Below are 27,368 nucleotides of genomic sequence, written 5' to 3' on the forward strand. Positions count from 1 at the left end.
ACCACAGCATGGTGCCTAGGGGTCTTCCTTATGCTACGGGATTAAAAGTCAACCGCCCTGGCATTTATTAACATGTTACCTTTTTCTGCATAATTCTCAGCTCGTCACTCAAGTTGTTATTCACCTTCATTAGCTGTTGTATCTTGGCCTCAGAAGCCACTAGAGCGTTTTTGACCTCCATAAATTCCTGTACAGTGACTGGTCCATCTGATAAATCTGAATCTAGGCTCTAAAAATAAATTGGGGAAAATGTTCACAATCTGAGACGATGATAACATTAAAGACTAACAGCTAAAGAATTCCAAATTCTGGCCACGCCAACTGGATTGCAAAATTAATAAAACCAAATCAAGGCTTCTGAGAGTAATACAAAACTACAACATAAAAGTTGCGTCACTTCAATACTTAAAAAATTTAATTCAATATTTTCTAACTGGATGGGCAGTAGGGCTACACATCTAAGCTGACAGCTGTCTACGGAGCTTTGTCCTGTCTTGCCTGCCTTACTGGCTTGCTCACTCTTCTTCTTTACTCGTTCATTCCAGCATTTTCAGAGAGCACTAGGCAATGTCCTAAGTGCTTGGGATGTGTCAGAAAACACTCCTGCTTCCATGGTGTTTACATCCCAGCAGCATGAGAGAGAGAAAATAAAAATAAGTAAATACATGGTGTGATCGATGGTGATTAGTGCTGTGGGCAAAGGTAAAACGGAGCAGGGTTGGGGGCTGAGGAGCTGAAACAGGGGTGCAAGTGGGCTGCATGTTAGTCAGGGAGCTGGGCAAGCCTCTGAGGAGGTGAGGTGTGGATGAGAGCCTGGGAGGTACAGGAGCCAGTCCCACGTCTGGAAGAACACTCCGGCTGGGGGCAGAGCTCAGCCCGAGGGAGTACATGTGCAGGGTGCAGGCCTTGGGAGGTCAGTCAGTCAAGAGGGCCCAGCACGAGGGTCCTGTAATGGCCTTGGCTTTCACTGAGTGCACCAGGCGGCTTCCAGGGAGCCTGGGTGGGGGCCTCTCCTGAACCTGCCAATGGCACCATCATATTCTCAGTCATGTGAGCCGGAAAATTCCAGACACATCTGTAAGTCTGTTTCTTCACTTCAGACCTCCAAATTACTGCCAAGACCTTTCTACATAGTCTACCTTCCTCATGACCCATCGGCAACGTCTGTGGAATACTCCCGTGGGCCTGCCGAGGGGATGCAGGAGTGGGTGGGCTGCCTGGGGCTCCAGCCCCCTTCCCTGGCTCACTCTGATGCCATGGTCTCTGTCTCACCTGGGCCCTCCTCACCTAGGGCCTGAGGTGGCTTACACCAATTTATCGGGACTTCTTGGGGAGTGTCTTCCCTGGGTTCCCTCCTTTTACTTTCTGACCTTTGCCCTCTTGCCCTGTCTGAAGCCTTCTGGGCTATGGACTGCGTGTGAGGCCAGGCTCCTGTCACATGCCTGCTGACGTACCCGAGTCCCAGCTCTCCAGGCTGTCCCTCTGCAGGGCAAGCTGTCTCTCCAGGTGCCCTGGCTTCGCCCTTTCTCTGCCCCACCCACCCTGCTCTGCCTCCTCCAGAGGCCCTAAGCCCCTGGGTCCTGAGGGCGTGTCTTAGAGCCAGCCCGGCCAGCACTGGCTCCCCCTCCTCTCTCGCCCTCTGCCCCTCTGTGAGTCATACCATGCATATCACTTTGTATCTTTTGCCTCACCCATCTCTCCTGTAGACAGGGACATGCTTAGGGGTCAGGGACTAGGCCTCCCTCAGTGGAGTTATTATCCAGAGAAGTCACTTAATCAACATTTGTTGAGTGACTAAAACACACCGGTCATTCCTCACAGGCCTTACAAAGTCACCAAGGTGGCAGGGCTGTGATTTCAGCAGCTGGTCAGGGACGAAGGACCCCTATTTGCAAACCATTTAGCTTGCTTCACCTCTGCTTGGCCCAAGCTACAGTGAACCCAACTTGAGTCCCACAGCCTTGGTGACTGACACACAGGGCCGTTTTGCAGAAGGAAGGTTTCTACAAGAAGCAGAGCCCCTCTGCGCGAGGCGTGCCCGCTCACCTTCTGCCGGTTTGCTCTGCTTGCCGCTGTGTCCACATCCGTGTCTTCGTCTGAAGCCACACTGTCATAGTCTGGCTGGTCATTGTCCTGACTCTCGGTGCTGTGCTGGTTACTGATGGTTTTCAGTATGAGCTCCACATTGTCTACCAACAGAAGCAAAGAACTTTACTTCAGGCTTAAAACATTGCTTTCCTTCCAAAACAAACTACTGAGAGGATAAAAATGGAGAGTTAGCCACTTAAAGGACAGAAAGAAAAACGACAAGAATAGCAGCATCACAGCCACACCCGACCGAGCGGGAGACAGAGAAGTCATCCCGCAGACGGACAGCTGTGCAGAGCAACTGAAGCAGCCCTTCACCCGCCTGCCAAATGTGAGCAAACCAAGGAGCTGGCTCAGCGAAGAGAGGCTCGGACTAGCGGGAAAGGTCCCTAAGTTGCTACTGATAGAGTGTGGCTTCAGACTTGAAGGTGAAGTTGTCACAAGTCAAAACAGAAAGCGAACTGTTGAGGTTTAGAGACAGGAACCCTGGCCTCAGTCACCTGAATCCCAGTGAGACAGAAGGGAGGAAAATGAATCCAGTGCATGCACACTTGCATTTTATTCAGAATATCCTCCATGGTGGGCAGGACTCATCATTCTGCAGGCCCTAACACACTATTTTAAAAATTATTTATTTGAAAGGCAGACAGAAAGAGACAGCAAGAGAGAGATCAAGATCTCTCATTCAATGGTTCACTCCCCAGATGCCTGTAACAGGCACAGGGAAAGAAACAGAGAACAGGAGATCATCCATCTACTGGTTCCCTTCCTAAATGGCTGCAACAGCTGGGGCTGGGCCAGACCAGGCTGGGAGCCAGGAGCTCCATCCTGCTTTCCCACGTAGGTGGCAGGGGCGCAAGTTATTTGGGCCGTCTCCCACTGCTTTCCCAAGGCACACCAGCAGGGAGCTGGTTTAGAAGCAGAGAAGCCAGGACTCGAACCGGTGCTGTGTTATGGGACGCTGGACATTGCCTACATAAGATTCTACCAACCACCCACATCTCTCCAATTCCTGTCAGGCAACTGAAGGAAACCTCTGATTTCTAATAGTACTTACCTGATAGCTCAGTGAATCGTATCTTTGTGATGAACTACAGTTACTTAAAAGGACTAGGTCTTATTTTAATTTTTAAATTAACATTTAAAAACAAATACATATAATCTGATGATAGAGTACTAAGATTCGATATAGGAAATACAGAGCGATCACTCACAGTCACTGCTGTGTGTTGAAGTCTTTTTTCTAAGTATATTTATACACACTCAGTCAATCTCTTATTCTTGGCAGTCCTGCTCTAAAAAATGGCTGCAAAGTCTGAATTAGCAATGTGTACCCTCCGAGGGAAAATACAGGGCTAGCTTCCCGAGAGCCTCTGGTCATGACCCTTCCTTAACCAATCAATACTCAACTGTGAGACGTGTGTGCTTCTGCTTAAAGACCCTTATCTAATACATACCACTGACTCGGCACCGAGCTCACAACTGCAACAGACAGCACACCTAAATGACGCTACTGGACACGCGGTTTTCTTTGAGGCACTCAGAGCCTTCTCAGTCTTTGGAACACCAGCAGTATTTCAGCACTATGCTTGGGGCTATTTTTGAACCAAAATCACCAGCAAAAAACACAAAAACACGAACACGGCACTAAGCCAACAAATGAAAGGGCCCCTCGCAGCCAGTGTGAGGCCCCAGCAAATTTTAATCGATGTAAGTGACTTTAGGAAGCAACAGCAGGTAAGATGCCATTCTAATCAAGAATTTTTTCTATGTTCTTTAACAAGAGCCAGTCCAACTCCCGGGTTAATTTCAGGATATAATTTATAAGAAAGGCCAAGTCACTTAATATACTTCCAACCAAACTTACAGGACTGCACGAAGCTGCCATGTGAAGGACTGCGTTCAGTAACGTGCAACTTTAAAACTGACACTTGGATTGAGTTTAGAAGGACAAAAGCACAAAACCCTTAGAGGTCTGAGCAGTTACCTTTGGCACTAGAGAGAGGACTGCCTTGCTGCCTCCTCTTGGCGTCGCTGAGAATGTCGATGACCAGCGTGGCAAACTCGTGTGCATTAAACCGAGCTAATTTCTGTCTGCCCTAAGGATGAGAAAATAATTGCCCATGTTCCCCAGTGTAAGTACACATAATCTGACCACAAAGCTGGTCAGATTATCGACAACTCCTGCAAAGCCCTTCCTGCCCAACAAAGCTGTGATCCATCACAGCCATGACTGACTCAAATATTAACAGTTCAAAAAAAATAATCCTTTATATGGGAGAAGTTCCTAACATTTAAATTCTCAAAATGTGAGAATGTATTGTATTCTTGTGACCAAACATAAAATGATTAATTCTTTTATTTTTTTGAAGTACATCTAGTAGTAAAAAATTAATGTGGAGTAAGATCTTTCAATTTCAGAATAAGGTGAACGGTTTGGACGCAGGGACTCTGTCCTCACCTGTGGCCTATAATCACAACCTCCAGCACCTTCCTCAGTGACTCAGCGTTGCTCCTTGAGAAGCACGCCGGGGCTGTTGCTAACACTTCATTAGCACACACGGCGCTCGGAAAGCCAGCCTGCAGACCTGCTGCTATCAGGACATTCCCAAAGGGATGCACTGGATTTTGAGGATTCTGAAACTAATTTTAAAAAAATTGCTTCTCTGAAGTCTACAGCAACATAAAATCTGTAGCATGAGATAGCTCATCCTGCCATGTTCGTTCAAGCCTGGAGTATCCTCTATATTTTATTATTTTGACTGAGGAAACTTTGGCAAACACCTTTATGTTGCCTTCTTTGATTACTGCTAAGAGTGAATGTTCTTGCGTATTTGTAAGCCATTCACACTTCATCTCTGAGTTATTACATATTCTTTTCCAGTCATCTACTTACATCTATTGCTTTGGTTATCATTTTGTGAGTTGTCTGTCTATAAAAAGTACGAAATTTTAGTCAATCAAAAAATTTAAATAACTTGTCCTGGGAAACAGCCATCCCCCCACCAATACAACTACTAATTACTTTTTAAACTGAACCACTTGCCTGGTTTCGTGTTGACGAGTACTCGGGATTGACCGGAAGAAAGGGGACGACGGTTGTCTCGGTTACCAAGGTGCTGTGGTTTTGTGTGGCAAGCCAGACTAGCCAGAGGAAAAAGCCAGAGACAGAATCTCATCACACCTGCTCCTCTGGGAGGCACGGCTCACGCGTTACTAGGGAGACTTGGGAAAGCACACTCTGAGGCCAACACACTCAAAAGTCAATGTCGACACACACGATATCAGGACGGTAGGAATCGGGCAAGTACAACACTGAGGCTGGCAGCTTGTCACTGCCCACTGATAACAGAAGCTTAGCAGATAAAGCCACATGTCAAGTCACCTGCATCAGTCTCTCGCCTGTCAACTTCATCGTACACATCCATGGCAAGTTCTTCAAACAAATGATTACTTAGCTGAAAGTAAAAAATATCAGGAACACAAGGGACAACGATTAACACCAGGAGGACGAGAGGGGACTGGGACTTAATTCACCCTGTTATCACCCGAAGCCAGTGCTTAGCAAATACCCAGTGTTAGACAGACAGTAAGTTTCAAAATCATACGGTGGTCTACAAGCATCTGCCCACCGCAGCAGCCTCGCTGCTCGGTGACAGACAGACAGGGATGCTGTAAGGAGCCCAGAGTATCCCCAAAGTGCTTAATCTCAAAAAGCAGGTTCCAAGTCTTCACTCCTCCCGAGCTATCGCCCTGTGATCTCTTCTGCTCCTCACAGCATTTGCCAGTTTGTCAAAATCCTAAGTTCTTGGCAGGTTAAGGCAGTGAAAACATGCCATCTTGAGAGAACACAATGTGCCAACACACAAAAATGCACACAGACCGTGCTCACGTTCCTTCGCCACCTGCCATGGTGGGGGCCCTCCCCGCCCCTGCACTGAGCTGCCCTCCTCGTCAGTGGGCTGTGTGGTGCCAGCACCCTCATTGGCAGCAGCCGGGGATGGGCCACACAACAACAGGCCTTTCCCACCAAGACAAGGTTAAGTTCGCCAGAGCGGCTCCAGGTCTCTGTGCCTCATGACTCACCCCGAAACTTAGCACTCGGGGACCCCCTATTCTTAGAGGACAGATGTTGAATGTGTTAAATTCCCTACTGTGTTCCTGACCCCACAAGCAGTATTGGGCTCGGGAAACATCTCCCAGACTGACTGCAAGTGTGCTATGTGACGATTTATGATGCTGGCTACCAAGACTCCAGAGGAACATGGCAAAATAGGCACAATACGTTGTTAGGAGAAAAAAGCAGGATATAAAATTCTGTAATGATTGAGTTCCATTTGAAAAAAAATTGCATGCATTTGAAATAAAAACTGAAAGAAATATACCAAAATACTGAGCCTGAATCCAAGGTAGTGTGTTGTCACATGACATTTATAAATAAAAATGAACACTGAGAACCCAGAGCTGGGTTAGACGAGGGACTGGGAACTTGAACTTGCTCACAACCAGCTTCTTCCTCTAGGTGACGCCACACGAACATCCCTGTTACAGCCCCAGCAGGCGACGCCGATGGGAGGCTCGCATCCCGGGAGCTGTGCAAACAGCGTCGCATGTGGTGCTTCCGACACTCCCACAAACACAGCAGCCACTGCCGTTCTGTTTTACAGAAAAGGTGCTGAGGCTTGCAAGTTACCAGCTTGCCTAAAGCTACAGTAAATACATGAGGGACCAGAGATCCAGGTTGAATCTCATAAAACGCTAGTATTTTCTCATTCAAGAAATATAAATGTACTCATCTTTGTTATATTTCTCTCAGCTTTTCAATAGGGAAGAACAGGAGGGAGAGGAGGAAAGGAAGAAGGTACTGGAGGACGCACACCGACCAGGCTCTCCAGACATGGAGGCCCCAGAGCAGGGGCCCACAGGGAACAGCTGCTTGCCCTTCCCGTCACAGCTCTGCTGTATCGTCAGCTCCCTTTGCTAAGAGACAACAGCAAGCCCAGGAAGGCTGAGGAGCCTGGCAGGCATGAGACGTACCTGACCTGCCTGACCCAGAGCCCGAGTTTCGGAGAGTTGTCCTTAACTCTGCTCCAGATGTTTACTGAACGCCCACCACATGCTACCGAGATTACAGACATAACCACAGCTTTCACGCCGTTTCCAGCCTAGCACATGCAGCACGGTCAGAGGGAAACTGGGCTCTCTCTAGGCTTCAGCTCCTTGTAACAAAAGCTCGCTTACATGTTATAAGTAAAAGGAAACCATACAATATTCTGTGCTGACACCGAAGGTGTCTTAATACATGACCTCCTTAATTTAAGAAAGGCAACAAAACACAGACACACAAAACTGTAGATATAGAACACAGAGACACCAAATTGCATAAAACACATTTATTTCATGATACAGTTAAACGCTAGCAAGGATAAACTCATTTACGTGACCTTTAGTACTTATTACCCTATGAAGTGCTGGTAGAGGGCCTTCTGCGAGGAGGGGAAGGAGTCGTCCTAAATCGAGAGCCTCGGGAAAGCTACCGCCTACACCGTCGGGGGCAGATTTTTGCTCCTTGAATGGTGAAGGGTGGAAGCTGGGCAAAGCAAACACTGCAGGCAAAAAGGGCTCGTGGAAGAGGCCTTGAGCGTGGCAGCTCCTGGCCTCAGAGAGTGTCGCCCACAAAGAAACACGGAGACATGCATGCATGAAGGGAAGCAGCGCAAGCTGAGGTGGGAAGTGGCACTGGCGCCCCCAGATATGAAGGGTTACAGATCTCGGCTCTGACCCAGACAGCAGGCAGCTGAGGAGCACAGTGTGGCCAGGAAGCACCCTGGGGTGCACAAAGTGCTGCTGTTCCCAGAGGAGTTTGCCAGGGTCCTAACTAAGGCAGAGGAGGGCAGGCTGGAGAGAAACACACAGTCCACAGGGAGGCTGCAACCTGCTGAGCTGGGCCAACTCTGATTAAACACACGGGCCAGGGCTACTGGCTTCTCCAAGTGTCCATCTGGAAAGTTCTGATGAATGGCATGGGGAAGGGCAAGTCAGTTCCAACCACGGCTGGTGCCCAGCGGCACGAGCGCGTCTATGGCTCTCATCGCCACGCCTGGACCAGCTTTCCTCACTCCCTAGCGCTCTAGGAGGCTCTAGGAAGTCATCCCAAGGAGGTGCGCCCCACTTGCTCATTTACACTGACAGAAAACAAGGCTTTCAAGAGGAGAAACAACGCCAAAGACACAGTCTTCACCCGTGACACTGACAGAAAAATGGGGTCTCCGGAAGCAGAGCCAAAGAACTCGAGAGTCTAAACTCAACAGTGCTTGCCGTCTTCACTGGCTCGTAACAATGGCCTGCTTCTCACTTGACAACATCTGACAGCACGAGACAACGTCATCTGACACAACAGGTAACTGGGACTGAGACCGGGACCCAGCAGGACACGCTGATGCCTGCACTGGTCCCACTAGTAAACAGGGATACTCACGGACTGAAGTTTCTTCTTAGCAGCTTTTGCCAGTTCAGACAAATCCAGGCTGCTAAGAAAATGTACAACACTAATAAGCAAATCAATAACACACGTTTGTAGATACCCGAGGGATAAAAACACGAATTTCAGTCCACAGACACTGCTGGAACTGAGCACTCGGTGGCCCCCTTTGGTGAAAGTGACCCCTCCTAGCAACACCACAGGCATGTGAAAACGGTGACGAGGAAAAAACACCATCCACCACCTACACAGTAAAAGCTATTGCCAGGTTAAACTCCAGGTTTTCATGTGAGAAGCCACAATGTTTGAAGTATTTAAAAAAAAAAAAAGCACAATAACAGAAGAAAATATGAAAAGGAAGACGTGAGCCACGGGAACGGGAAGACCGCATCTGCACCCGCAGCTGTCATTTCCTACGCCCTGACAGCATCTGTGCAAACCTAACTGGCCACACGAAGGGGGCCCCGATCACGTAGACCAGGGGTCAGCAAATGATGGCCTTTTTTGGTTGGCTCATGAGCTAAAATCGATGTTTACATTTTTAAATGGCTGGGAGGAAAAAAAAAAAAAAAAAGGAAGAGTAGCAGAAGATGTGAAAATTGTATGAAATTCAAATTTTAGTGTCAAGAAATAAAATTTTATTGCAACAGCCTGTTCGTCCACAGCGTGCCCTCAGATGCTTTCCTCTACAATGAGACAAGCATTTGTGAAACGGGCGGCATGGCTCACCAGATCGAAGATGTTTTCTACTTAGCCCTTAGCAAGACATCTGCCGACCCCCATGACCCCCATTGTGGCAGACCAAGAGTATCAATCCCCCCCCCTTTTTTTTTTTTTTTTTTTGAGTGGACAGTGAGAGAGAAAGGTCTTCCTTTGCCATTGGTTCACCCTCCAATGGCCGCCGCGGCTGGCACGCTGCGGCCGGCGCACTGCATTGATCCGAAGGCAGGAGCCAGGTGCTTCTCCTGGTCTCCCATGGGGTGCAGGGTCCAAGCACTTGGGCCATCCTCCACTGCACTCCCTGGCCACAGCAGAGAGCTGGCCTGGAAGAGGGGCAACCGGGACAGAATCTGGCGCCCCGACCGGGACTAGAACCCGGTGTGCCAGCGCTGCAAGGCGGAGGATTAGCCTAGTGAGCCGCAGCGCCGGCCAAGTATCAATTCTTACAGCACAAACATTCTGTGACTTTCTAATCCACAGACACAATAAATGCTCAAAGCTGACGAAAGCTGTGGTAATATCACTGACTTCAACTATGAGTAGTAAAGTTATTAGTAAACTTCTTGCTTGTGTTCTTTCAAATTTAAGTGTTTTATGGTTTACTTACAGCCGTCTTATTTCCAAACTGTACAGCCATAAAAGAGAAAAAAGTATGGGCTTTGTTAAACACAAAATATGTACACTTAAATATTATACAACTGAGGCAACATTAGTGACGGATAAAATTGGGTTTTCAATGCCCTTACCTGTCTGCCATTTGAGGTATAATAAAGTGCTGTCCATTTTTGTGATCTGAAACAGAAACCAGGTCAGATTGTTCATGGGAATGGGATCTGTAAAGGAACACTATGCATTTTCTCAACTTAAGCTGGCAATAGAGGGGCCGGTGTTTGGCAGAGCGGTTAAGATGTTGCTTGGGGCACCAGTACCCCGGGTAGGAGTGACTGGGTTCGAGTCTCTGCTTTGCTCTCCATCTAACTTTCTGCTAATATGGCCCCTGGAAGGCAGCAGGCGATGGCTCTAGTACTTGCATCCCTGCAGCTCCTATGGGAGACCCAGATAGAGTTCCAGGCTCCTGGCTTTGATCTGGCCCAGCACTGACTGTAGTGGGCAGATGGGGTATGAACTGGCAGATGAGTGATCTCTTGGTATCTTTCCCTGTCATTCTGTTTTTCAAACAATAAATATATATATGTATATAAATAAGTAAAACTTTAAAAAAGATGTGCAATTAATATTTTTGTCATTATGAATCACATAGCGGGGAGGGGTACCAACACTGTCAGACTGGCTACAAATTCCCGAAGACCTGGTCAGTAACAAGGATCATATCCCATTTTCTTTTAGTACAGAGGTCAGATGTTATCAAGTGGAAAACCTATGCCCACTCCAGACTGTATGAGTCTATCCCCAGTATAAGTGACGATCTTCTGCCATGGGAAGAGGGTTTAGGGAGCTGAATGAGCTTGGAGCAGACTTCTACCAGGCTGCTCTATGGGATGGCAAAACTTCACTCAATTTGGTGGCTCAAATTAGTCTAAAACAGGGTTCGGCCAGTTTGTTTCTGCAGACCCAGGAAGGGCCTCTACTCCTAGGATGGTTACTAACACGTCCTAATGCAGTTTCTCAGGGACTGAGCCATCTTTCAATGAATAAAGCCATTATGACCATGCTTATATAGGTTTCTGTGTAAACGTAAGAATTTCTCCTGGGGGAAAACCTAGAAGAGTGGGACTGCCAAGTGTAACTTGTAAGACACTGCTAGATTTCTGCCCAGAACAGCTCTCTCACTGTGTATTCCCAACAGCAACAGATGGGAGTTACAGTTGCTCTGTGTCATCCCAGGATTGCACTATCAGTTTTTGTTTTGTTTTTCAAATTTTAGTCACTCTAATAAGTATGTTGTGGTATCTCATTACGGTTTTAATTTGCATTTTCCCAATGCCTAATGATGCTGAGCTTATCTTCATGCATTATTATTTTTCCCCACCTGTTATCTTTTCTTTGTCTAGTTTTTATTGGGTTGTTTTCTTACTGTTGTTGTTGTTGTTGTTGTTTTTGACAGGCAGAGTGGACAGTAAGAGAGAGAGACAGAGAGTAAGGTCTTCCTTTGCCGTTGGTTCACCCTCCAATGGCCGCCGCGGCAGGTGCACTGAAGCCGGCGCACCACACTGATCCGAAGGCAGGAGCCAGGTGCTTCTCCTGGTCTCCCATGGGGTGCAGGGCCCAAGCACTTGGGCCATCCTCCACTGCACTCCCTGGCCACAGCAGAGAGCTGGCCTGGAAGAGGGGCAACTGGGACAGAATCCGGCGCCCCGACCGGGACTAGAACCTGGTGTGCCAGCGCCACTAGGCGGAGGATTAGCCTGTTGAGCCACGGTGCCGGCCCTTACTATTGAGTTTTAGGAGTTCTGCTGGTGCACGGGCACCAGTATGCTGTATGGGTGCTGGTTCAGGTCTCGGCTGCTCTACTTTTTCAATTAAAAAAATTTTTTTTTATTTGAGAGATAGAGTCACAGAGAAAGGGAGAGACAGAGAAAAAGATCTTCCATCTGCTGGTTCACTCCCCAAATGACCACAATGGTGGAGCCGGGCCAATCTGAAGCCAGGGGCCAGGGGCCAGGGGCCAGGGGCCAGGAGCTTCTTCTAGATCTCCCATGCAGGTACAGGCCCAAGCACTTGGGTCACCCTCTACAGCCTTCCCAGGCCATAAGAGAGAGCTGGATCAGCAGAGCAGCAGCTGGGACTCGAACTGGGGACCATATGGGATGCCAGTGCCGCAGTCAGAGGCTCAGCCCACTATGTCACAGCAACTGCCCCTCAGCTGCTCTACTTCTGATCCAGCTCCCTGCTGATGTGCCTGGGAGGGCAGCAGAGGAAGGCCCAAGTGCTTGGGCCCTGCATCTGCCTGGGAGACCTGGAAGAAGCTCCTGGCTCCAGCCTAGCTCAGCCCTGGTCGTTGCAGCCATTTGGGGAGTGAACCAATCTCTCTCCCTCTGTCTCCCCGCCCCCACCCCATAACTCTGCCTTTCAAATAAATTAAAAAAAACTTTTTTAATAAGAGTTCTTTAAGGGGCTGGGGCTGTGGCATAGTGGGTAAAGCTGCTGCCTGCAGTGCCGGCATCCCATATGGACACTGGTTTGAGACCCGGCTGCTCCACTTCTGATCCAGCCCTCTGCTATGGCCTGGGAAAGCAGTAAAAGATGGCCCAAGTCCTTGGGCCCCTGCACCCATGTGAGAGATCTGGAGGAAGCTCCTGGCTCCTGGCTTCGGATGGGCACAGCTCTGGCTGTTGTGGCCAGTTGGGGAGCGAACCAGCAGATGGAAGACCTCTCTCTCTGCCTCTCCTCTCTGTGTAACTCTGACTTTCAAATAAATAAATCTTGAAAAAAAAAAAAAGATTTCTTCAATTATTCTGGATACGAGTTCTTCATTGCATATCTGATTTCTGAATGTTTTCCCCTAGGCTGTGGCTTGTCTTTTCACTCATGTGATCATAGTTTTCCCATTTTTGGGAAAGCTTTCAATTTTGACAAAATACAATTTATCTATATTTGCTTTTTTTTTTTTTTTTTCCCGACAGGCAGAGTGGACAGTGAGAGAGAGAGAGACAGAGAGAAAGCTCTTCCTTTACCGTTGGTTCACCCTCCAATGGCTGCTGCGGCCGGTGCGCAGCCAGGAGCCAGGTGCTTCTCCTGGTCTCCCATACAGGTACAGGGACCCAAGCATTTGAGCCATCCTCCACTGCACTCCCAGGCCACAGCAGAGAGCTGGACTGGAAGAGGGGCAACCGGGACAGAATCTGGCGCACTGACCGGGACTAGAACCTGGGGTGCCAGTGCTGCAGGCGGAGGATTAGCCTAGTGAGCGTGGCGCCGGCCTGTATTTGCTTTTATGACTTGTTTTGGCATTATAGCTAAGAACTTTAATCCAAAACCACAAAGACTTTCCCCTATGTTTTCTTTGAGAAGTTGTATGGGTTTAGGTTTTATCTTTAAATTTATGATTGAGTTAGTTTTTGTACAAGGTGTGCGGTTTAAATTGCAGTTCATTTTTCTGTAAATGGCTGTCGAGTTGTCCCAAAACCGTATGTTGAAGACATAACCTTTCTCTATTGAATTATTTTTGCATCTCTGTAGAGAATCAATTGAACCTATTTGTGTATTTCTTGATTCTCTATACTGTTCCAGTGATCTATGTCATTTGTCTCCAATATCACACTGTCTTGAGTATTGTACAGATCACAGCACGTCTACAGACTCGGTGGTATGCCTCTTCCCACATTATTTCTCTTGCAAAACTGTCTTGGACCTTCTAGTTCCTTTGTCTCCTTTAAATTTTTAGAACTAGAAGGTTTATGTCTGTGAAAAGTACTGACATGAACGAAACTGACTTGTTATTTGGTGGCGAACTGACATGTTAACTTTACCAAGTCTTCCACTCCATAAACACAGTTTGTCTCTCCACTTATTTAGGTCTTCCTTGATTTTTTTCATCAGCATAGCTCCTACACACACTTGTTAGATTTATGCCCAGCGTTTACTCTGGAGCCACTGTAAATGGCACTGTTTTTCCAGTTTCAGTTTGACACTGCTCATTGTTAGTCTAAAGAAACATGACTGACTTTCTTGGCTGCTGATCTTGTATTCCACAACCTTGCAAAGCTTCTAAGTTAGTTCTAGAAACTTTTTTTGTAGATGCTACGTAGAAATCATTCCATTTGAACGGAAAGGGTCTTACTTCTTTTCAGCTTGTTCACTTTATTTCTTGCCTGTGACACTGGTTAGGAGTTCCAATGCAATGCTCACTAGAAATGGCTAAGACCAGACACCCGAGTGTTGCTCCTCTGCAGGACAAAAGCAGTCTTTCACCATTAGGACGAGGTTGGCTGCCGGTTTTCTAGAAAGCCCCTTTATCAGGTGAAGGCACACCCATCTATTCCTTGTTTGCTAAGATTTTTCTGATCTTTAATAGATGTTACATTCGGTGAAATATCATTTCTGAATTAACTGATAGTAATTATACGATTTTTCTTTTTTAGTCTTAACTGATTTTCAAACACTGAATCAGCCTTGCACATCTGGAAACTGTATTTGATTAGTGTGTGTTTCTTTTTATTTACTCTTGGATTGAGTTTGTTAACTTGTGAAGGATGTCTGCCCATGTTCCTGAGGGCTACGTTTTTGCTGGGTGTGGTATCAGGGTAATGCTAGCTTCATCAACTAAGCTGAAACATGTTTCTTTCCTTCTTTTTTAAAAAAATTATGAAAAACTAATGTTTCTTCTTTGAATGTTTCACAGAATAGTCTCACATTATGAAGAAAACTTGAAATGTGCATTTCAAACACTTAAAAATATCCAGTAAGAGTCACCTGAAAAGTTAGGGAATCATGTGAATCATAAATCACATGTATTGTATACCTACATGGCAACATTACTTCTGCCTGGTGACCAGGGAAACCATCTGGAAATATGGGGTTTTAACAGAATATAAAGGCAGAGGAGGGGGAGAGGCAGGGAGAATGAGAATCTTCCATTCCCTGGTTCACTCCCCCAAAGCCCTGAGAGTTGGAGCTGGACCAGGCTGAAGCCAGGAGCCCGAACTCCATCCAGGACTCCTATATGGGAGCAGGGACCAAGCACTTGAGCTCTCACCTGCTGCTTCCCAGGCCCATTAGCAGGACGCTATATTGGAAGCAGAAGAAAGAACTTCATCCCAGACACTCTGATGTGGGATGTGGGCATCTTTTTTTTTTAATTATTTTTTTTTTCAAGATTTATTTATTTATTTGAAAGTCAGAGTTACACAGAGAGAGAAGGAGAGGCAGACAGGCAGAGAGAGAGAGAGAGAGAGAGAGAGAGAGAGAGAGTCTTCCATCTGCTGGTTCATTCCCCAATTGGCCACACAGCCGGAGCTGTGCCGATCTGAAGCCAGGAGCCAGGAGCTTCCCTCTGGCTCCTCCCACGCGGGTACAGGGGTCCAAAGAGTTGGGCCATCTTCTACTGCTTTCCCAGGCCATAGCAGAGAGCCGGATCAGAAGTGGAGCAGCTGGGGCTTGGACTGGTGCCCATATGGGATGCCGGCATTGCACGTGGCAGCTTTACCCACTATGCCACAGTGCTGGCCCTGGGATATGGGCATCCTAAGCAGCAGCCTAACCTGTTGTGCTATAATGCTGACCCCAACAAGATTTTTGAATGACCCTTTAACGATCGTAGGGCTTGTAGAAATGTCTCCATCTTCACATTCTTTCCTTTTTTTTGGTCAGCACAGCTATATATTTATCAATTGTATTTAACTTTTTGGAGAATCAGCTTTTGGTTTTATGGATTTTTTTTCTACTGTTTCCCTTTGACTTTCATCGACTTCATTTATTTCCTGCCTTCTGCTTACTTCAGGTTTATTTTTCTCAACGTTTGTTTGGGGGAAGCTTATGATTTCAGACCTTTCTTCTTTTTTAACTAAGAATGTAAGGCTACTGTAGTGTACTAGGTAAAGCCACCGCCTGCAGTGCTGGTTTGAATCCTGGCTGCTCTACTTCCAATCCAGCTCTCTGCTATGGCCTGGGAAAAGCAAAGACAGTCCAAGTTCTTGGGCTCCTGCACCTGAATGGGAGACCCAGAAGAAACTCCTGGTCCTTGGCTTCGGATTGGCTCAGCTCTGGCCACTGCGGCCATTTGGGGAGTGAACCAGTGGATGGAAGACATTCTTTCTCTCTTTGCCTCTTTCTGTATTCAAATAAATAAATATTTTTTTAAAAAAAAGGTTATAAAATTTCCTCTAAGCAATGCTTTAACTACATTCCACAAATTTTGCTTAATTGCATTTTAATTCAGTTGAAAATATCTTTTAATTTCCCCATGAGACCTTCTCTTAGATCTACAGATTATTTAGAAGTGTGTTGTCAAATTTAAGGCACTTTGCATATTTTCCAATTTTATTTTTATTATCAACTTCTAGCTTAATTCCACATGGTCAGAGAATACACTTGGTAGGATTTTAATTTTTTTAAATGTTTATTTATTTAATTTTTACTTACTTGAGAGAGAGAGAGAGAGAAAGAGAAATATATTTCCATCTGCTGGTCCTTTCTCTACAGCCAAAGCGAGGAGGGTACAACTCCATCTGGGTCTCCCACATGGGTGGCAGGGGCCCAAGTGCTTCAGCCACTATCCGTTTGCCTCCCACGGTGCAAGTCAGCAGACAGCTGGATGGCAAGTGGAGGCAGGACTTGCTGCCAGGCACTCCGACAGGGGATGTGGGATCCTATGCAGAAGCTTAAACGCTGTGCCATGACGCCCACCCTGGTCTTAATTATTTTAGATTTGTGAAGACTTGTTTTTCAATCCAGAATATGGCCTGTCTAAAATATTCAACAAGGACTTGAAGAGAATGTAGACTGTGATGCTGTTGGGTATCCACTGCTGGACCCACTAGGTTTTTGTTTGGTTTAGTTCTATATCCTTACTGGTTTTCTATCTACTCTTTCTATTACTAAAAGAAGAGTATTGTGTCTTAAAAATGATGGGCTTGGGAGAAATCCTCCATCCACTAGCTCACTCCCTAAATGCAGCTGGGGCTGGGGCAGGCCAAAGCCTGGATCCCAGAACTCAATCCGGGTCTCCCATGCGGGCGGCAGGAGCCTCGGTGCTTGAGTGATCGCCTGTTACTTCCAGAGCGTGCAATGGCAGGAAGCCAGAACTGGAAGAAGATCCAGGATTTGAACTGAGGTGTTCTGACAGGAGATGCAGGAATCCGAAGTGGTGTCTTAACTGTTATGCCAAATGCCCACATCTCTTCTATAGAATGTGTTAAATCAAAGTAGCTTTTAGGGGCTGGTGTTGTGGCACAGTGGGTTCAGCAACTGCTGTGATGCCAGCATCGCGCATGACCCCCAGTTCAAGCTTGGTTGCTCCACTTCTGACCCAGCTCCAGGCTGATGCACCTGGGAGGGCAAGAGAGGATGGCCCGAGCGCCTGGGCCCCTGCACCCACGTGGGAGACCTGAATGGAGATAAGGCCATTTTGGGAGTGAACTAGCAGATGGAAGATCTCTCTCTCTGTAATTCTGCTTTTCAAATAAATAAATAAACACATACATTAAAAAATGCTTTTGAAAACCAGTAATTATTAACATTCCATTTTAACTCATCTGTAGAGTTTTGGATCCCATAACTTTGTATACTCTTTTTTTAGTGGCTGCACTACAGATTATAATATACATACATTTTACTTTTCAGTCTACTTAGAAATAACATTTTTATCGTTTCAAGTAGCATGAAAAAATCTTAACGATTCTTTTTCCCTTTCAAGTTATTGTCAAGAGATGTATGCTAAAATCTCTCCAGATAACATTTTAACATTTGCTTTCCACTGTCATATATCTGAATTTCAGAAAACAGCCTGTATTACCCAGATACTTAATTCTGTTACTCTTCATTCATTCACAAGGTTCCAAGATTCTCCTTGGTATCATTTTCCTTCCACCCAAAGAATTTTTCCCAGAAATTCTGTGAGATCAGTTAATTTTCTTAGGTTCTTCCCACTGGATATAGAATTGTGGGTTCACAGTTATCTTCTTCGGTCACTTTAAGATTCTGTTTCATTTCCTGCTCATTTCCATTCTCTGATGAGAAAGCCATAATCATGCAATCAATGTTCTATGTATCATGTGTGATTTTTTTTTTTTCCTGGATGCTTTCAAGATATTTTTTTTCAACTTGAGTTTTCATTAGTTTGATTTTTACGTGTCCTGAGTATAAGTTTCTTTGAATTTATCCTCTTTGGGATGCACAGAGCTTCTTGAATCTTGAAGTTTATGTCTTTCACCAAATTTAAGAGGTTCCTGCTGATATTTCTTCAGATAATCTTCCTCTCCACAGCACTCGTCCTCCTCTCTCAGAGCTCACAACACAAACGTCAGACTCTTTGGTACTTTCCCTCATGTCCCTGAAACTCTTTCGGTTTTGTTTCCTCCTACTTCCCGCCCCCACTGCATGATTTCTAGTGAGCTATTTTCAATTTGTTGCCTTTTCTGTCATAAGCACACCCACTGACTTTCAAACTTTTAGAGTTTGTATTTTCCAGTTCTAAAATTCTTGTTTTTTTTTTTTTTTTTTTTTTCCTGGTATCTTCCATTTCTGGCTGGAACTCTCTATATTTTTTATTTATTCCAAGAACGTTCACTCTTACTGCTTAGAGCATGGTGTCATTAGCTGCTTAAAATCTTTGATAATTCTAACATTTGTGTGATCTTGGGGTTGCACCTGATGGCAGCTTTCCCAGTGCAAGCCCAGGAGACGCTCCTGGTTCTTCCCACGTCGAATCATGATGGTTGTTATCCTGGGCATTTTCAATACTGTGCTGAGACCCTAGGTCTTCTGTAACCACTATGGAAAGTCTTAACATTTCTGGTTTAGCAGGCAACTAACAAGGTTAGATTCTGCCTCCTGGGCAAGTGGTGAGAAATTAAAGAGAAAAAGAAAAGCAACATGGATTCTCCTTAAATCCTGGTCAGAGGTCTGGGTCCCTGTGCTGCTGCTGCCGCCACTACTACAACCACATTCCTGTCCAGCAGCTGGAGAGGAACAGAAGAGAAAAAGGGGGGGGGGGAGGAGGAGGAGGAGGAGGAGGAGGAGAAAACCCCAGGGGAATCCCCCTACTCTGTGTCCTGCAGAAGTCCCATTTCTTGCTCCTCAGACCAAAAGGAGGCGGCTTCTTTGCACCTGTTAAGCAGTTCTTCAGGCTCTTGCTAAAGATTCATCTGAGGTAAAATCTACAGGACCTTCACCAACCGTTTGACTTCCTTTTTCAGAATCTCAGACAACTACACTGGGCATTTGGTCTGAGGATTCCAGCTCTATTTAGCAGGAGAGACAGGGTAGGGTCGGGTGTGCTCACTTTGTCTCACCCAGGACGAGGGTGGAGAACCACCACATACACAAATGTGGAGAAATGCACCAGGACTTGGTACGCTGTCTCTGTAGAGGAACCAGGCTTGGGGGCTGCCTGCTCTCTGCCACGATCACTCAGCGTGCTCACTCTGCTGCCGCTGAGGGAAAGCAACAGGATGAATGCTCAGGCTACCCGGCAACCAAACTCTGTTGATGGAACAGGCGATGGCTACATGTGGTCCACAGACCATAGTCTGCTGAGCCCTGTTCCCTATCTCAGATGACAAAGCTGGCCAGTGGCAAAGTTCACTTTTGAACTTTTTTCCAATTCTTAACAGAATTTTTCAAATAACAGCAAAAGTTATGGCTTTACTCCTCCATGAGTCCTGGGATGTCCCATAAGTGTGATGCATATTCAATAAGTGTGATGCATATTCAATAAGTGTGATGCATATTCAATAAGTGTGATGCATATTCAATTCTGGCTCAATTACCCTTTTTGACTCTTGAGAAAGCCACTTCTCTAGAGCTAAAATAAAGTTTCAGAAACTAAAACTTCAGGTGGACTAACTTTATGTGTTTTACATAAAACTGAAAACCTGATTAACGATTTTCTCCAGGATATGTTAAAGCAGAGATCATAAAGCATAGTGACCCAACTTGTTTTTCAGAAGCTTCCTGACAGGTTGGGGAAGCTGGGCTCCTTTCACTCACCTGGTTTCCTGCCACAGAGATAGAAGGCTAGTCTGTCAGTCAGCTCGTACTGTATTTCCACAAGGCGATCTGCCAGCTCATGGTGCCCTCCTTGCCTACCAAGAGAAAACAAAGTACCATTCATGCGGCTCCCTGCTCACTGGCTGTCCCACAGGAGAGTACAGGGGCATCTCCTGAGATGCCCGAGCCGTTGATCAAACCTGACTTTTCAGCATAATCAACTTTGTGTGAGGGTAACTGTCGAGCTCTGCTTCGAGTCCCACCTTTATATACGATTTTCCCCATGTGATCTAGCCCTTTCCGGTATTAACGTATAAGATACAATGCTTAATAAGGAACGCAAAGACTTATGACGAAGAACAACTTCATTTACTGAGGTGAGACAAAAACAAAAAAAATTTTTTTTGACAGGCAGAGTTAGTGAGTTGGTTCATCCCCCAAATGGCCGCTATGGCTGGTGTGCTGCGCTGATCCGAAGGCAGGAGCCCGGTGCTTCCTCCTGGTCTCCCATGCGGGTGCAGGGCCCAAGCACTTGGGCCATCCTCCACTGTACTCCCTGGCCACAGCACAGAGCTGGCCTGGAAGAGGAACAACCAGGACAGAGTCCAGCACCCCAACCTGGACTAGAACCCGGGGTACCGGCACCGAAGGCAGAGGATTAGCCAAGTGAGCCACTGAGACAATAAAATTAATAAAGGGTTGATGGCAAAAGTTTTAAAAATTTCACTACTGAATTTCTAAAAACAGATGAGGGTATTTTAAAAAGTTAATAAAAAATGGAATTAAAAGATAAATTTAGGGGCCAGCGTTGTGGCACAGTGGGTTAACCTGTCTCTTGCAACACTGCTATCCCATACTAGAATGCCAGTTTCTGTCCAGCCACCTGCTAATGAGCTTGGGAAGGCAGCTGAAGATGGCTCAAGTAGATGTGCCCCTGACACCCATTTAGGAGAGCTTCCTGGAACACTGGGTTCCTGGCTTCAGTCTAGACCAGCTCCCACTGTGACAGCCCTCTGGGAAGTGAACCAAAAGATGGAAGATCTCTGAGTCACTCTGTCACTCTTTCAAATAAATTTTTTTATTATTTATTTATTTTTTTTTATTTTTTTTGGACAGGCAGAGTGGACAGTGAGAGAGAGAGAGACAGAGAGAAAGGTCTTCCTTTTCCATTGGTTCACCCCCCAGTGGCTGCCACGGCCAGCGCGCTACGGCCAGCACACTGCGCTGATCCGAAGCCAGGAGCCAGGTGCTTCTCCTGGTCTCCCATGCGAGCGCAGGGCCCAAGCACTTGGGCCATCCTCCACTGCACTCCCTGGCCACAGCAGAGAGCTGGCCTGGAAGAGGGGCAACCGGGACAGAATCCAGCGCCCCAACCAGGACTAGAACCCGGGGTGCCAGCGCCCCAGGCGGAAGATTAGCCTAGTGAGCTACGGCGGCGCCTTCAAATAAATTTTAAAAAGTGATGTTTATATATATATATAAAAGTGATTATTATGCTGTAAAAAGATTTTAAATCCAGTTTTTCCATAATTCCAATTTTCCAGGAAATTTTTAAAATCTTATTTATTTTAAAGGCAAAGCGAAAAAGACAGAAAGACAGAAGAGACAGATCTTCCATGTACCAGTTCACTCTCCAAATGCCTGGCTTAGGCCTGGCCAAAGCCAGTAGTCAGGAGGAATGACATCTGGGTCCCCCACGTAGGCAGCAGGACCTGAAGGACTTGGGTCACTCTCTGCTGTCTCCCTGCTGCATCAGTAGGAAGCTGGATACGAATCTGCGTAGCCAGGACTCAAGCTGGCACTCCAATATGGGATGCAGGCATCCCAAGTGGAAGCTTTTACTCACTGTGCCATAACATCTGCCCTATCCAGGAACCTTTTTTTTTTTTTTTTTTTTTAATATATTTGAAAGGCAGAGTTAGAGAGAGAGAGAGAGAAGGATAGACAGAGAGAGAGGCCTTCCATCTGCTGGTTTACTTCCCAAATGGCTACAACACAGGCTGGGCCAGGTGGAAGCCAGGAGCCAGGAGCTTCTTCCGAGTCTCCCACGTGGGTGCAGGGGCCCAAGGACTTGGGCCATCTTCCGCTGCCTTCCCAGGCATATAGTAAGGAGCTGGATCAGAAGTGGAATCAATGTTCACATGGAGGCTGGTGCTACAGGCAGTGGCTTAACCTGTTGCACCACAACACCAGCCCCATCCAGGAACTTTTAAAGATCCCACATATGTATGGATTTCAAATTTTTTTGTATCAAAATAAATAGACCTTTTAATTTCATTTTCCCAAGAACTATTTGAAGCGCCTTTGTACCATGTCCAGGTCCTACTCTTGGAAATCCTGAATGAGTAAGAACATGGGGGAGGGGGCCAGGATCAATGTTTTGAAAAAGGTCCTTCCCCAGATGATTCTGTGCGGCTAGCGCCTCTGATGAGAGTCCAGTAACTACGGCAAGAGCTTTAAGCCAGGGACAGACAGATCCACCTAGCGCATGGCTCATACCTGCAGCTTCCTTTACCTCTGTACCTTCAAGTTCTCTAACACTGAGAAACCATCAAATTTGCCTTTCTTCATTCCTTAAATAAATATTTATGCTGCTTAGGATCAATATGGCATAGAGGTAAATTATTACATTGAAAGACTATTATGAGGCTGATGCTGTGGCACAGGGGGTTAAAGCCCTGGCCTGAAGCGCCGGCATCCCATATGGGCGCTGGTTCTAGTCCTGGCAGCTCCTCTTCCAATCCAGCTCTCTGCTATGGTCTGGGAAAGCAGAACAAGAAGGCCCAAGTGCCTGGGCCCCTGTGTCCACATGGGAGACCCGGAAGAGGCTCCTGGCTTCATATCGGCACAGCTCCGGTCGTTGCGGCCATCTGGGGAGTGAACCAGCAGATGAAAGACCTCTCTCTCTCTACCTCTCTCTGTAACTCTTTCAAATAAATAAAATAAATCTTAAAAAAAAAAAAAAGAACAACGCCCTGGCTCTTGTCATACCTAATTCTTTCTGCTCTCGTTTGGGGAATGGTATTTTTTCTTATTAAATAAAAAATTTTTATTATAAAAAATAAAGCCTGTTATATGAAAGGTACAGTGAGGAAACTCCAAGGAATGACGACGATGACGCTGATTTGCTGAGGCTCCCTCCTCTTCGAAGGTCCAGTCCAGCTTCTCCTTCCACGATTTGAGGCACTACAAAATCTCCTCCAACCTCCCAGACACCTCTGATTTTTGGGATGCACATCTTTTTTTCTCACTTTTTAACATCTGTGAAACCAGGAAGTAGCCCATGATAGCCGGGGCCCGGTGATTTAACGGGCTGAGCGTTTTTCCTCTTGTAGTGCGACATGACAATATGACACACCGTACAACTGTACACGTGCTGCCCCCGGGGTCTGAAGGACGGGTTCCCACGGCTATCCCCACTGACACCGCACTCTCCCCACTGCAGCCTGTGGAGGTGCGAAATGCGCCCTGCTCATCCCAGCCTCCCAACCTTGACTTCCACCTTCCTCTCACCCAGGACACCTCAGCTCCCACTTCGCATACCCAAACACAATCTATTCTCTAAAGGCCAACCAGAGAAACTTAATGATGTGGGCCACAGTGAAGAAATCCTACATATGCTTTTTTTTTTTTTTTTTTTTTTTTTTTTGACAGGCAGAGTGGATAGTGAGAGAGAGAGACAGAGAGAAAGGTCTTCCTTTTGCAGTTGGTTCACCCTCCAATGGCCGCCGGGGCCAGCACACCGCGCTGATCTGATGGCAGGAGCCTGGTACTTATCCTGGTCTCCCATGGGGTGCAGGGCCCAAGCACTTGGGCCATCCTCCACTGCACTCCTGGGCCACAGCAGAGGGCTGGCCTGGAAGAGGGGCAACTGGGACAGAATCCGGCGCCCCTACTGGGACTAGAACCCGGCGTGCCGGCGCCGCAAGGCGGAGGATTAGCCTAGTGAGCCACAGCACCGGCCAAGAAATCCTACATATGCTTTTTATGACCAACTACCCTTTTTGACAATGAATCATGTACTCTCTTGCCTTAACTCTTTTTCAGGCATTTATGAATCATCTCTTCCAACAAAAAGTAAATTCTGGGGGGATGGAACGGGGTGGGAATGGAGAAGTCTGTCATTTGCTCATTTTACCCTGCGTGGAGCACAGGACGGTGCTTGCCAGTAAATAACGGTAATTCAGAAAAGCTAATTTGGAAAAAGGAGGAAAGATCTGCAATCTAAATGATGGTTAACACTGCCTGCTTATTTTTCCAGCATCTCAATTAAAATTTTCAAATAAAGAAAAATTTAAAGACTTTTTACAATGAGCACCCAGATGTCTGCTACTTACAGATTTCAATAACATTTTATTACATTGTTTGACCACAGATCTGGCCACAAATTGGCTATTAAGTTCAGACAGTGATTTTCAAGTGAAGAGTGATTTCTGTAATTTTTGACACCTGATTTGGACCTGAGGGTGTGGGGGGTTCAAATACCACTGAATTATAAAGGGGAGAAGCCAAACACTCTGCTTTACAATCCCACCCTTTGCCAGGCTGAGCTCAGCTGCCTTTGAAATATTTCTTCAGCAAAGTAACAGAACACTACTGTCAAAGAGGTTATACTTTAATGACAAACAATTAGCTACTTAGCAAAAATCACACTCACATAAAACAACCCAGAGACAAGTGACAGGAAGCTCCCTTTCTTACCTGGCATAATCAACAGGTGTTTTCCCATTAGAATCTTGCGTGCCAGGGTCTGCTCCATATACTGCCAATAATTCAGCCTGCAAAATCTGCCCTGCTTTGGAAGCTACATGGAGTGGGGTGTTTCCTTTTTCCTAAGAATCATTTGTAGGTAGTAGACAAAAAAACAAAAAAGCAAATGAGATAAACTAAAGACAACACAAACACAAGTCACAAGTCACTTAGTGTCAATCTGAAGTCATTCACTGAATGGAATCTGAATCAAGTCGTGTCTCCTTACAGGGTGAAAGAAGTTGGCCTGTGCTCCTAAAGATAACAGCCTCAGGCAGGTTTCAAGATTCCCTGTTCTCACACTTGAATGGAGTTGCTGAAAAACACAAACAAAAAACAGTATTTGTTAAAAGTGTCGATGGTGATCTACAAGAGCTGATGGTAGTAACTATTTTAATGTACGCCACATTAGAAACATGTAATCAAAGATTTATTTATTTATTTGGTTTAATAAGGGGGACCGAGCAGTTTCTCCCCATCACGGCCACCTGTGGGCTGGAAGGTGCAGTGGGGCCGTTAGGTAGGAAGTCAGAAATGAGCTTATGTGTGTGTGACAAAGGCCTAAGGAGTTGACATCTAGGTCCAGCATCCCCATCATCCCGCTAACCTCCCAGGTGCAGCCCAGTATCTGCACTTCAAACACCCCACCCCTTCTACCCAATAACCCTCCTTCCTCTAGGGCTCCTCTAAGGCGGGTGACGCCAGCCAGGCTTCCCCCTCTGATAACTTCAGGGGGAAAACTCAGAACGGCATTTTTCGTATTTACATTCAAAAAGTCCTTTGTCCCAGGAGGAGAAGCGGGAAGTCAAGACCCATCCCCTTTAACCCCACCCCCCCCCCAGCCTCAACTGGACTGCGGGCTCAGCCTGAGCTCAGCCCGCCTCTCTGCTGAGCCGCCCGCCTGGCCTGCCCAGGTGTATTCTCTCCACTCAACCAAACTCGCTCTCCCCCAGTCTGAGCGACTGGGCACTCTCTCTCAGGTTCTGTCTGGAGAGGTGCCCATCCGTTCTTATGGATGTCCCTACCCTAATAAACCTTGCTATTTTACTTTCCACTACTCTCTGTCTCACACCTGAATTCTTCCTTGCGCGAAGACAAGAACCCTGCTGTTCTCCGGGAACAGGGCCACTTTACTGATAAGGAAACCAGGACTGTGAAGGCTGACCTAACCAAACGCATGACTCGTCTACGCAAGCAGCATAACCAGATCCTGAGTGAGGCAGTGTGAGGAGGAGGCTGCTCCCGGCTCTCAAGTCTTACGGACCTGAGTTTCAAACCCCACCCCTTTCAAGCTGCGTGGCCTCACAAAAATTCTGTAAGCAAGCTGACCTACAGTCTCTACCTGGAAAACAGTGATAACAATGCTACAGGGTCACTGCGTCACTGTGAAGGTTCACAGGACCAGCAGGTGCTCAGCAGGGAGCCCAGGATAGGGAAAGTGCTGTCACTACGATTACTAGTTGCTGGTACTGAACCTCGGGCTTTGGGGCTTCAGCTTGTCCCCAGTGTAAACTCCAGGACTCTGCATTCCGTCACAGCGTCCCAGGACACTCTTCCAGGGTGGGAAACAGGCCACACTCTGTACTGCTGCAGAAACGCTCCTATGTGCAGAAGACGAGCGGTCTCCTTCAAGTCTATCCCTGGACTGTCCATGACATGGCGGCCTTTACCACAGGAAAGCAGAGAGCTACTCGAACACCTATACCCAGGCCTTCTTAAAAAGTTTCATTACAAAAAGGGAAAAAAAAAAAACAAGTCTTAGTGAACAAAAATAACAATTATACACATTTCAACGCAAACTTTAAAATTCCGAATTACAAGAGATTGTGCTTTATGTGAGTGAGCAACTGTCGAGCGCAGTGCTTTGACGTAGATGTGCGACTCTCACAGAATCTCTAGAAACGTCCCAAGGCTCTCATCAAGAAACCATCGACGCACTCTTCACCTACAATAAACCATGCTCCGCACACAACCCTGAGTCACACTCTCTCCAAAGCTGACTCACTACACAACCTTCGAACCTGAAGACCTCGCCCCCTTACGGATTCTTTCCCAGCCCTTATTGGAAACCAGCAAACTTTCTAGCCCCACCTTAGAAACAACTCCAAGATGGTTCCCATTTCAAGGTTGAACACTCAGAAAGGGTACTGACGTGTAACTTCAAAATCATCATCGGTAAAACACAAATAGACGCCACATGAATTAAGATTAAAGACAAAACTACTGCAAAAAGAAACCAGCTGCTATTAACTACTCGATATACAGAAGTGAGTTTTTGCTTCTCTCCCTTTCTTTTTTACACTTTCCTCAGGTAGAACAACATGCCGCGTCGCCCAGCCCTTGGGGGTCTCACGGCGCGACCCACCTTGCTCAGGTCTTTGGTGGTCACGCTGTCGTCATCCCGGCAGGGCAGGCGATGCACAAAGGCTAACATCTGATACTTGGCTCTGATGAATTCTGCTTTATTGGGACTGGTGTGAAATAAAAAAAGAAAACAGTTCACTTGCCATTCAGAGACAACATTCCCCATTCTTAGCACTGTAAAGAGAAGAGGAAGTGACCCACAGTGGAATGAACAATGCTGAAATGTGTTTCGGCAGTGTTTAAGACCCGAAGCCTGAGAACACATTTGTCATGACAAGGGCCGGGCCGCAGAGCACCGGCACATTTCCATTTTCTTAATTAACTTAGCAACAATGGGAGGAAGTGGCATTTTAGTCCC

The 27,368-nt window shown here is 46.5% G+C and overlaps 1 protein-coding gene across 25 annotated transcripts in view; it reads right to left on the reverse strand.

The window, feature by feature from the left end:
- Window positions 1-27,368, reverse strand: part of GIT2 (GIT ArfGAP 2) — a 53,827-nt gene that overhangs the window by 19,709 nt on the left and 6,750 nt on the right. For 5 of the 25 annotated variants that reach the window (XR_011385237.1, XR_011385241.1, XM_002721982.5 and 2 more), the window contains exons 4-14: window positions 27,012-27,117; window positions 24,876-24,962; window positions 24,599-24,729; window positions 19,898-19,992; window positions 10,036-10,081; window positions 8,567-8,618; window positions 5,474-5,546; window positions 5,135-5,232; window positions 4,076-4,187; window positions 2,047-2,189; window positions 80-229 (exon numbers count right to left, since the gene is read on the reverse strand). Coding sequence is in view for 19 of the 25 variants with exons in the window: in XM_002721982.5 (XP_002722028.2) it covers window positions 80-229; window positions 2,047-2,189; window positions 4,076-4,187; window positions 5,135-5,232; window positions 5,474-5,546; window positions 8,567-8,618; window positions 10,036-10,081; window positions 19,898-19,992; window positions 24,599-24,729; window positions 24,876-24,962; window positions 27,012-27,117 (1,093 nt within the window). In the remaining 6 variants the exon portion in view is untranslated. Of the gene's footprint in view, window positions 1-79; window positions 230-2,046; window positions 2,190-4,075; window positions 4,188-5,134; window positions 5,233-5,473; window positions 5,547-8,566; window positions 8,619-9,896; window positions 9,915-10,035; window positions 10,082-19,897; window positions 19,993-24,598; window positions 24,730-24,875; window positions 24,963-27,011; window positions 27,118-27,368 lie in introns of all 25 variants that reach the window. The other 20 variants (XR_515257.4, XM_008249113.4, XM_008249109.4 and 17 more) reach the window with 9 other exon arrangements.

The sequence above is a fragment of the Oryctolagus cuniculus genome, chromosome 21 (genome assembly GCF_964237555.1).
Source record: "Oryctolagus cuniculus chromosome 21, mOryCun1.1, whole genome shotgun sequence".
NCBI classification, from domain to species: Eukaryota; Metazoa; Chordata; class Mammalia; order Lagomorpha; family Leporidae; genus Oryctolagus; species Oryctolagus cuniculus.